The sequence below is a fragment of the Seriola lalandi genome, unplaced genomic scaffold (assembly GCF_002814215.2).
Source record: "Seriola lalandi dorsalis isolate HSWRI2012SDOR001 ecotype SW California unplaced genomic scaffold, Sedor1 jcf7180002054316, whole genome shotgun sequence".
NCBI classification, from domain to species: domain Eukaryota; kingdom Metazoa; phylum Chordata; class Actinopteri; order Carangiformes; family Carangidae; genus Seriola; species Seriola lalandi.
In genome coordinates this window covers 101,924-114,272 of record NW_019524869.1, presented here as the reverse complement: position 1 = coordinate 114,272, position 12,349 = coordinate 101,924, and the positions used below count along the sequence as shown (strand labels likewise).

General features: G+C 37.9%; 1 protein-coding gene across 2 annotated transcripts in view; it reads right to left on the bottom strand.

The window, feature by feature from the left end:
- Positions 1–12,349, bottom strand: part of adck1 (aarF domain containing kinase 1) — a 106,388-nt gene that overhangs the window by 50,346 nt on the left and 43,693 nt on the right. The window contains exons 5-6 of one of the 2 annotated variants that reach the window (XM_023406735.2): positions 1,404–1,565; positions 725–883 (exon numbers count right to left, since the gene is read on the bottom strand). In XM_023406735.2, the coding sequence (XP_023262503.1) occupies positions 725–883; positions 1,404–1,565 (321 nt within the window). The remainder of the gene's footprint in view (positions 1–724; positions 884–1,403; positions 1,566–12,349) is intronic. The other variant, XM_023406736.2, reaches the window with a different exon arrangement.

Sequence of the window (12,349 nt, the reverse complement as noted above, 5' to 3'; positions counted from 1 at the left end):
GGAGAGAAAATGGTGAGTAGGGCGAGGGGTGAGTTGGATCCGAGCAATGACCAACTTTTTCATCTGGTCAGTGAACTCCAAAAGGGGGGAAGAGGGGGATAGGGTACCTGGGGAGGGGGGTGACTTAGTTGGGGTTTTGGGAGTTGAAGAGGGTTAATCCTCACAGGCTGTTGATGGTAAGTAGGGTTTAGCATCCTGTTACTCTTGATGGTAAAAGAAAATACATGTTTTTATTTAATGTATTGGAAGGTATTTGATTGTCTTTCATTCAACTGTGTTTCATGTCTCTATCACATACCAACTTACTGAATTTAAAACATGCAGAATAAAAAGATAATCAGAGAAAAGAAGACAAACCTAAAGAAATTTTACTTCTATGGATTTGAACATCAAACAAAGAAAGACAGCTGGAGAAAGTCTAATTCACATTCACTAGAGCTAATAAAATTCTCAAACAGACGTATTAAGAAAAAGCACATAAGGAAATTAAATGATAATGGACCTAAAGTCATGATTTGCAGTGTTCTGCTAATTCTGCTCTATTAGACTTCAGCCAGAGCCAACAAGCAGCACAGGGATGCTTTCATACACAGTCAAAAAGTCTGACCTCTATTAACTGCATTGAGTACAATTCTAATACCTAACAACACGGTCAAAAATAAAGTCCCATTGTGAACTATGTAGGCTTCCAAAAAAAGGAGCACATTTTAATGTGTGTGTGTACCTTGAGAAAGGGGTAGTGGGCCAGCATGTTGGCCACCTTCTCTGCATTGTGTCCCTCATTAAGGAAGTCCAGCTCCAGTGGCATGTTCTTCTTGGCCTCTTCCACCAACCACATGAAGGCAAAGTCTGGGAAGAGCCAATGGACCACTCTGACTAATACCTTAAAATGACAAAATATTATAATCAGCCTCACTGTCCAGTAAAATAAAGTAGTACAGGTATACTCAGTAAGCACTTTATTAGGAAGACCACGCTAATACTGGGTGATTGTGGTTCACTCTGAAGTTTTTCTGCTCAGTTGTAAAGAGTGGTTATCTGAGTAACTGTAGCATTTCTGTCAGCTCCAACCAGTCTGTCCATTCTCTTCTCTTTTAACAGCAAAGTATCCACAGAACTGCAGCTCACTGAAGGTTTGTTTGACCCATACTAGTAACAAACAGTCAAAATATCTTCAATTTTGACTGTTCTTTTTTGTCATTTGTTTCTTGTGAATCCTACAACTTCAGGGAGGATGGAGTGTGAATATGTAAATTTATCTTTAAGCCTTTAAGACATTTGCCAGTGTGTGTTGGGCCATGGACATGCAGAGAATAACATGTATCATGTCTGTGTCTCAGATCTTTGAGCCACACGAACAATTCTTCATTTATTTCAAAGTAGTTTAACAGACATATACTCACCTCCATCACCACTATGTCCTTGGAGCTTTGTCTCTGGACTTTGGGGTGTTGGACCTTGACAGCCACTGTCCTCCCATCATAAAGCACTGCCTTGTGGACCTGGGCTAAGGAGGCTGCACCCTGAGGCTTCTCCTCAAAGGAGACAAATAACTCTGACAGCTGCTGGGGAGAGATAGAGAAGAGGAATAAAGGAGTGGGAGAGAGCAGAGGATAAATGAGGTATAGATAAAGATAAAGAGGACAGGAGGGAAAGGGGGACTAGGGAGTGGGAGAAGAATGTGATCATCAATCTGAACATCTCTATTTACAAGCTATTATTGGATAGCTGCAAAAAAATTAGGTATAGGGTAAATATGATTAATTCTCTCCATTTTTGCTTTGGCAATATTTGGATTTGTTATGTCATGTTAATAACACAGTAACAGATACACAATAATGGAATCATCATGGTTGGAATTAGACTGTTGAACTGAAACCAAAGCAACATTTGGACCCAGAGACAAGAGACTACAATGTGAGATGTGGAAATGTGAGACTGTCCTTCTGTGAAAAACGAGCAGACAGGTCGTTTGTTCAGCAGCTTATTATGACCCATAGTCACGTTTTGTTGTTAGGCAACATCTAGTGGTCGAAGTAATCATGACAGGGAAAAGTGCTGAGACGTAGTGTAAAGAGCAACAAGGTCCGCGTTAGGAGGAAGTTGGGGTGGGTAGATGGGTCAACAAAACAAAGGAATATGACACAGGAGATCGGTGTTCAATTCCAATGTGAAACCAGTAGTTTATATTGCTTATATTATCCATGACCGTGATTGTAACCATGACAAAGATCGTCTGATGTTGAGGAAGTACTTATTTTAACCCAAAATCATGATCTTTTCCTAAACCTAGCAAAGTAGTGTTTGTGCCTAAACCTAATCAATCCATTACCATTATTATAGTAACTTTCCTTCTCGGTACAGTTGCGTGTTTATCATGGTAACCATGACAACCGAGGTCCTGTATGCATGCCGCTGGTAGGGGCACTATTTTAGGAAACACTCGGACTAAATACACCAGGGAGGCAGGGATAATGAGGCACAGGTGAAACACATCAGGGTGGAGCAGACAATCACAAAGGCAGGAAACACACAAGGGCAGGAAGTGGATCTGAAATGAGAGGATTGTTACACCAAAATAAAACAGCGTGGGACCAGAAAGATGTGTTTCACCTGTGACTCATTATCAGTCATTTTAAAATGGTCACATTTTTCCTTTTTGTATTATTTTATACTTTTATTGTAGCACTATCTAGACATCCTGGTGTACTGTGTAAAGTTCAAATCAATGACAACATGCTTTAAACCAGACTAGAGAGGTCTGGTAGCATTACAGTGGACAGCAAGGAATATCCTCAAGTGGTTAGTTAAAGATTGATTTATCTACAAGCTTTTTTTCTTCATTGTTTTAAATTAACACAATTTTTTCTGTGAAGATTAAAGAACCCAAAAGACATTTCTGTGTTTTACAGGTTTAATTAATGCATGTAAAACAGATTACAATTAATATATAAGACATAATAGAATCATTCCTTTGATTGAACCCCAGGGCTGATTGGGCCTGACTCTTCACTATTGCACATTCCCCCAGTCAATTTTCACAGAGTACACATTTTTATTGTATATATTTGTATTTTCTATATTTTCTATAAATATTGTTATTATTGTTTTTATCTCCATATTTCTTTATATTTTATATTGATATTTATATAATGTATATGTCTTCTTATTATGTTTGTTGTTATGCACCAAAACACTACAGCAAATTCCTTGTATGTTGTATCTTGTTGTATGTTGAAAACCTACTTGGCATTAAAACCATATTCTGACATTTCAAATTAAATAAGAGAATAGTTAATTTTTCAAGTGATTAAAAAAAAAAAGATTCATAAATAAACCTGAGAATGAAACATGCTACATTTAGCAAAGCTGTTTCCATTTAAAATGCTTTGATTTAGCCAGATTTTACTTTTTACTTTATTTAACTTTTTTCTTTTTTTTTGAATACTATGAAGGCCAATAGCAATAAGTCAAATTATTTTTAATATCTTCATATTGTATCATATATATTATATTTAATACAGTAAAAATAATATTGTTCATATTTATATCATAATTGCTTGCAAGTCCCTTTAAGTAAGTTCTTACAATGAATGTAGCGCAGTGACAATGTTGGATTAACAATAGATTGAGATGAACTGATCCGATGGAATAAAGTCTGCTTGAGAACAAACAAATGTATTCTAATGGACTATAGTGTCCTGGAGTAAAAATGTAGGCTACACAAACATCTCTTCTTCTTACCATCAACTCACGATAAATATCTTAAATTAAATTACATTTAACATTTAATTAACATTTAATCTAACAATAACATTTAATTGAAATGTGGAAAGATTTTGGCATATGTTTACAGCTAAGCAAGTGGGCGTTTGTGCTGTGAAATGGTGAAATGAGTAATGAAAATGGGCTTGATTGTCACATGCGATGTTTTTATTTATGTGTCTGTAGAAAAAATAGCAAAAACAACTAAATGATTGGCTGAGATAAAGGGACTCTTTCTTAGCTGTTGTTTCAGAACCATGGACAGTGCTGTTTGTTGCATCTAGGTGTGGTGCTGTCCATAGTGCTGAGCTGAGGAGACTGACAGACTGGACTAAAATGCAACATTAAATAGTGTCAGCCATAGAAGTAGAGATGTACAGTATGTCAGTTTCAGAGACAACCAGCAGAACAACACATGACAGCTGCAGTGAGTCACTTCACAGCTAAAACACTCGGCCTTTTGAGCTACTTATCTGACATTTGATATTTATGATTTCGTATTAGTAATGTAAATTGTTTCTTTATTATATACTTTTTTTCTCATGCAAATAAAAAATATTGAACTGTATTGAATTGAGAGAGAGAGAGAGAGAGAGAGCGCGCTATAAACTGTAAACGGCTGTTTTGTCTTCCCTGCTGATTTTTAATGTTGATTGTGAAGTGTTCTGAATATTCAATGTAAATAAATAATGCTGATGAGTTTAGTTTTATTTCATTTTAACAGCTAGCACCTATAGGTATTATCGAATGTCCTCCAGGCACTGTGGTCACTTCCCTGACCCTTCACCCCCATGTATTCCTGGACCTCCTGATGTACAAATGAAGTACTGCTTTGCTTTTAAGGCATTTTGAACTGTAAAGTAGAATAATCTCTTCTTGTGAGCAAAACTCTCTGTTATGGACATGGACAGATTAAAAAGACAGTGGCCCGAGGTGCCCAATGTTAGCCAGTCTTAGCTAGCTAATCTTGAGCACTGTAAGTAAGTTGATATAGCAACATGTAGTAACTTCATACATTGCACAGTATGTTAATTTTGATGACACAGTTGCTGTGGTGCCCATATTTTGGTTTTTAAAAAAAGAGGACACTGGTTAGTAGATTCTAAAATGCTACCTCACTAAACAAGGTTGCTTATCAGTGAAAGGAATAAGTTTTAATTGGCTGAAATGGGTCTACTCCGGCAGATTGATATGACCTGTTCTGCTGTCTATAACATTAGCCTAATACATGGTCATCTCATGGTGCGGGTAAGGCTGGACCCAAATGCAGCCAGCATATAGGGATCAATTGCAAAAATGTTTATTAACTGAAGAACTTACAAACAGGTGAACCAACAGAACAGGAAACCGAAGCACGAGGGCACATAAGGAACAACAACCGGAGACACAGGGGATACCACAGCCACTAGAACAGGCAACATGAACAGACCGAGGACAAACCAGACATGAACAGCCAAACCGGAGCACAGAGACTATATAGACAAGGGAGGCAAGGGTGATTGAACACAGGTGAAACACATTAGGGCTGTTTCACCAAACAGAAACAGGACAAAGACAGGGAGTAAAAACATTGAAACACAAGGAAACTACCAAAATAAAACAGGAAGTGACAAAAGTCCAAACATAAATTCAAACCTAAAATGTCCACCATGGCAGACCATGACAGGTCAGGGGGATTTATAACATATACACTGTCTGCCTAAGAGGGACAACAGCCTCATCCCTCCGCACTCAGCTGGCCACCAACGTCGTTGGTTGAATGTAGGTTTGTGATATCGGATGACTAAAATTCAATGTCAGAACAACGTCTAATGAACCTTGGTCGGCTTCTGAGGGGGACATGCCAGAAAACGTTTGACAACCACTAATTTAGAGTAAGATGCCATGTCAGAATGTACGACATCAGAGATTTGCTTCTACTGGTGTAAAGATATAAAATGTAAGGACTGTCTTCAGATTTGTCAAGACAGTGTAATTCTATCCTGAAGTAATTCATCATTTTGGGAAACCATGGAAAAACAGATCTAACTGAGGGGAAATACCTCCCATGTAAAGACAGGAAGTATTAACCATCTGTCACCTATGAATCCAAACATATTTTATTCAATAAACAAACATTGGATCCTAAGAAATCATTGGTCCAGAGACTCAGCTTTCAGGACTTACAAAAAAATACAAATAGGGAGTGATAATTTCACTTATTCAGTATTGTTTCAGCAGTGACACAGCAAGGTCCGTTAGAATCTGCATTTTCTTCCTTTGCTCAGGCAAATTTCCCCTTTGTAATCCACTTTCCAGTATTTAGAAAAAAACACCTGAACTGCTTGAAAAAGTTTGTCAATAACAGCCAAAATGTCTTATTTGGTGGAAGGAGATTTTTTCCAGTGGTACCTCTGTGTTAAAAGCAGTCTTGTTAGGTAGCAGTCAGATTGCAGTAAACCAATTTCAGTGACAGAGGAGGAGGTTAATGCAGTTTGAAAGATCATTAAACTGAGAGAGGCTGAGGTTCCCAGTGGGTTCAAAGAAGCTATTTTAAAAAGGTGTCAGGATCAATGGAGTCATGTGCTGATGTGTTATTACAAACAAGCTAAACACCATGAGAACATCTCTGTCTGTACATGAACATTTTTCTTAATGTTAGCTGGTTCCGTTACCTTCATCTCCACTGCATATCGATGGAGATGAAGGTCAACACCTGCCCACTGATTGGCTTCATGATTGGCTTGTTATCGTCCAATTAGATTCTGGTGTAAAAACAGCCTGACACACAGTATGGGAACTTGAGAACCAAGTTTTATACACAGATTTCTGTTGTTCACAGGTTTTAGTTTTAGTTTAGCTTTGGTTTTAGCACAGTCAATTTTTCTTTTATACACCACTTTAATATATGTGAAATAACTTGAATTTCTCCAGCATTTATTTTAAACATTTCCAATGGTTCATTTACAACTACAAACTGTGGAATTATGTGTGAACACCAGTGTACAAGCTCAAAATCTTTTTGAGCCCATATGTTGAGAGCCAAACCAAGACTGAATTTATCATTCTAACAAGTCTTACCAAGCCATCTTATTCCTCTGAGCCACAGATATCTGCTGTTGCCAAAAACTATTAAAACCACACCAGTGAGCCACACCATTGCACTGATGACATGTTCCTTCATTACCATCAACACACACTGTAGTTTATTTTGAATCAGTCCGACATACACAGATATGTTGCCAGAAATACACACTTGAGCACAAGATGTGGATTGACTGCTGCTGAAAATAGTCCCCAACAAAAGCACAGTTTCCCCGTTAGAGTAATGTTTGATAAAAGCTACAGGGGACAGCTGTTCCAGGTAGAACTTATTAAAGAATAACACTATATATTTGTGATTTACATCCAAAGTAGGAAACAATGGGCTTCAAGTTGAGAGCCACAGACAGGAAAGGAGGGTCAGACAGTACAGACACAGAAGAATACATGTTGGTTTGGGTCTTTTCATGGGATCTGCCGACACTAACAAAATTATAAATTATATCGCTATGAAAAAAACTGATCATAGTACATGATCACTTGTCCTGAACTCTTTTACAATGCAGACTTTAGAGACAGCTGACATCCTCATCTATCATCAGAAGAGCATGGACACCTATATGCTGACTTTATGTATGGTGTTGACTGACAGGAGCATTGTCATTTGGTTTCATCAATCTACAATACCATCAGACTGTATATCATATTAAAAAACAGAAGTGTAAAGTATTATTATAATAATAAGTTGGTGAGGAGAATTAGAATGACGTTTCCTGTGTCTTCTTCTTATTCCTACCAGGATACTTCAGGGAAATACTGTAGCCATCACAATAAAATCTGCTGTTCAGTAGTACTTAATTCAGGAGGATGGAAGTAATTACAGAGGGCAGACTGAGGAGTTCCTTTTGTGTTAGAAAAGTGATGTCCTCCAACTAAATATCAACAAACAAAGGAAATGATACTTGACTGTGGAGCCATAAAAACTGTGTTTATACAGTTGACCACAACACCAGCAGTCAGAGAAAGACTCCAAGACTCCTCTTAAATAACTTATTTCATGAGGTAGTGAGGGTGTACAGTAAGAGACATGTCAATCCTAATATGAATATACAGAGACAGACACAGTTTGAAAATGCTGTTCCACTGTTGCCTTTTCATATACACTGCCCAGTTCTTATCTACCTGAAATTCAGGCCCTCAGGGAATTTTCAACCACAAGCAAATTAAAATTTAACCAATTTCTACAACATTTAAAAACTTGTTATTCATGTTCAATATTTAAAAATTTCAATTAAATAATTTCAATGCTCAGATAAAAAGACTGCTTGCTGGTTCAGCTAAGAGTTATTACAACCCCTCTTTCTCGCACAACATTGCAACTGCCGTGGGGGAAATTCCCCTGTTGTTTGTACCTAGTGAAACATAAAAAGAGGCTAATTTGAACACGATGTCAGCCCATCAGGTAAAGGCTGAACACATGCCCTCTAGAAGATGCCATCAGATCATAAATTATGCAAGCAGCATGTGTGGGAACAGCTGAGTTATTCATTATGCAAATATGCTAAATGGGATGAAAATGTCTACACCCACTAGTTTCCTCCCACTATGATGATGAGCATCCAATGGGCTCTGACATGCAGAGGGTAAAGGAAACATTTAATTTTTCAGATGGGCCTGTCACCTCGAGCAGCAACAAGAGTCTATGAAATCCCACTGAGCACATTAACAATTTTAACATTTTGATCTTTTTTAGATAATATTTTCTTAAAAGCAGGTTGGCAGCAGTTCAGCCTCTTTGGCATGCTTTCAGTGTTTGCAGTTCTAGGTGTGTCAACAGTGCCTGGCTTGTAGCCTCTGGTTTAAACATACCACCCAGTCACTGATGTTAATCTCAGCTGTGGAGTTAATTAGCATGGTAATGTATGCACATGAGTCCCCCTCTCAGAGGGGAAACCCACAGTGACATACATTCCCTGAAATGAGTTATGGCACAAATAAAATGGTCCCTGCAAGCATCACAGTTGGATGGCAACACATTGGTGTCAGTGGCAAGGTGGCCATTTTGGATGCTAGTGGCTGGCTACAGCTTCGGCTGGATGAAGACACATAAATTATTATAGCAAAGAAGAGAGGAAATGAGAAAAATGATTTTACTGAGGAGAAGAAATCAAAGTCTAAGCTCTGAAAACAACAGCCCTGTCTAACTGTTTTACTGCACGGCTCAGGGTCTGATAAAAAAGCAAAGATCTGTGCAGTGGGAACTAGGCCTTTACTTTCGACAGGCTTGTACTGAAGAAGTATACACTGTTTTACAGTATATTTGATCATACTTTATTAGTGCCACGGGTGCTCAGCTCCAAGGCACTCCTCTACAGCTAGAATAGTTGAGAGGAGTGCCTCGGGGCATTTATTAATATTCCTCAGGCTTATTATTATTCTTCCGCCAAATTTTTGCGCGTAACTCGTCCCGCAGCTTTGAGAAAACCCCGGTAATATATACATCAAAACGTGCGTCTTGATCCCGAAAGAGGTGCTATGACTTTTGGTGTTAAAATTCCAATTTTTCCCAAAGTTATTCCCAAAATACTGGGAATAAATAATGCATTAGGAATGCATTGGAATTTTCTTTCAAAACCCACAAAATTTCACCTTTTATTGAGTCACCCAGCTCTCTCATACCTGCACGTAGAAATGTGATTCAAACTATAAAACGGAGGAAAACTTCTGGTCGCTTTGCTCTCCTCCCCAGTAATGTTAAATTTAGCACAGAAAAAAAACATAATAGTGGTAATTTAAATAGCGGTTCATGGGATTTATTAACCCTCAGGGGTCCCTCTGTCCTTTTTTGGACATTTTCTTCACTTTTCTTTTTTGATTTGCTGATCATTTTGGCTGTGTTACAGCTGAAGGTATGGATTTCTGCAAGAAAGTGTCTTTTTTGACATATTTTTAAAATCCAATGTCAGTTACTGTTACAGGTCTATTATACACTGGTAACACATTTTGTACCCTCTGGGGTTCCTCGCGTCCAATAAAGGACACACAAAGAAAATGCTATAAAATCATCATATATCAATATTTTTTTCTGCTTTTTTTTGCATACATCTCTTAAACCACTTCAGTTCTGCTCAAACCTACCAAATGTTTATTCATTTTCAGGATTTTAACCCTTTAAATGCCAGTTTGAAGACATGTTGCCTCTTGTTTTATTAAAAAAAAAAACACACAGAATATGAGATATTTCCCACATAATACATGGTGGAGGGATGTGACATTGTTTTATATCAGAGTCTTTTATATCAAGACATTTCTCAAAACCAGAATATGATCAGAGTGACTTTTGAACACTGGAAATAAATCATGTACTCATCCCGACAGTAGCCCCCGTGGCACTCAAAATTTCCCTGGAATTTTCTAGTTATATAATAAGGTCTGCATTTAATATTTAGTCATTTATTCTCTTTGTATATGATGATGCTCTGATGCTGACAACTATGGAAATCAAGAGAGATGAAGTTCACTCAAAATTTTCTTTTACACAAAGCAAGGCTGTAGCTTTACACGGAATTCCAAATGAACAAATTAGCAAAAAGCAAAAATTATATTTTGTATGAAACTTTTTTATCATCATCTGAGCATGCAACTCTGATGCTGTGTCATTGGCACAGAATGGTGTGATGACATGTTTTCCATCAGATCCTTCACACATCCATCCATCCTGTGGTATAATATGTCACCATCCATGACAAACTATGCAAGAAATGGCATTCAGTGTGCTTTTGAGAATTCACTGCCATTTCCTGAATCTCAGTGTCCACACTGCCTAACATGATGCACTCATGTTTTGTTTTGTTCTGCCTCATCACCAACAAAGTGTAACATTCAGCCTGGAAACAGATTTTGTTTGGTAAAACAACATATTGCACATGCTGGCCTTTCTGCATTTTCACTATAGAGGGGAAATGACAGCCAGAACGAAGGCAAGGCTTTCCAAATTCATGCACAGTGGGAATGCATATGTCACCACAAATGGTGCTGAAAACAATATGGCACCACACACCACTCTCTACTGGCTGCTCGTGTGTGAGAGTATCCAACAGATATGAGACTGCAGATACGTGTTAAAAAAGAAGCCAGTCAGATGGAGTCAGATGGAAATGACGCCGAGACTGCTTCCTTCACTCCAAAGCTGCTGGCTCTGCTCATCAGTGTCACTTCTTCTCCTGCCACTCCAGAAGGGAGGAGGCCTGATTCATTCTGCTGCCTGCTTTGTTGACAGACGAGCTACATTAGCATCGTCTTCAGAGAGAATGACACCCCACACAGATACAGGCAGAAGTCAACTTTATGCACATCTTAATTTAAAAACATGACTGAGAAAGAAGAGAAAATTCTATGGTAGTTCAATCATCAGCTAATATTCATCTTATTAGACCTTTCAAAAGACGAATGCCTTCCATGACTGTACAACTTTTTCCCCAAGAATTTTTCCAAATAATTTCAGGATGTGTTTTTCTATCCTTATAATCATTGTAATGATCTCCAGTTACAGTCTGGATAATACTGAAGCTGCTTGCTGGTCACATGAACCTATTTGCTATTTCTTTGCAATAGTTCACTGCCAAGGTTCAACTGCTGTTCTCTCTCTTAAAGGAAGAACTTAATATATTTCTCTATATCTCTCTCATCATCAGCAAATTCCATGGTGAGATGCAAACAAACTATTAATTGATGCTGTTAACAACTATTGGGTTGAGTCTCTTCATGGGAATAACACCAGGATTAGAAAAAAACAACTCTTATTGCTCAGTGAGAGCTGAACATGTAGCCAATCAGAGGCTGAGGATTCAACAATCAGACTCAGAGGCTGTGATTCCAAACTGATAGTGGAGAATTAAAGTGACACTGACATGACACAGTCAGTCTAACTCTTGTCTCAGTATTACTACTAATATTACACAGGCACTTCCACACTATAGTCTTGGGACTTAAAATGATCATTTTACATACACAGACTATATGGATGTGTAAAAATGATTTCATTATTAAATAATGAATTATTACAGTTCATCTAGATTTAATTTAGTCAATATGGAAAAGCCCCCCATAGCTAGTAAATATGATTTCCTTTTTGCTTTGCTGATTTGCGGAAATGGCAATGACAGTGTCCAGAAGTTGTCGATCTAAACTCTGTGGCTGATGTGAAAGTTACTGTATTGACACTGATAACATTTTAAACCAGTGTAGTGTGAAAGCCTATTGACCAGTCTGTGATAACTCTCTAGGGCTAACTCTAAGAGCTCCAGGGAAATACTCAAATGTCCCATGTGCAGTATATTCTTTGTTTACACTGTTTCAAATGAAACCAGGGAGTAACAAGGAACATCAAAATAAAACTGGTCAACTGCCCATACATGTTTTTCTTATTGGGAAAGATGTTCAGCCTTATAGGGATCATGAGAAAACATTTAGAGGTCATATTATGATATGTCTGTTGCTTTCTGGCCACTTTGATCAGTATCTTCTCTTCAGTCACACACGGATAGACATACATTCTTGTGCC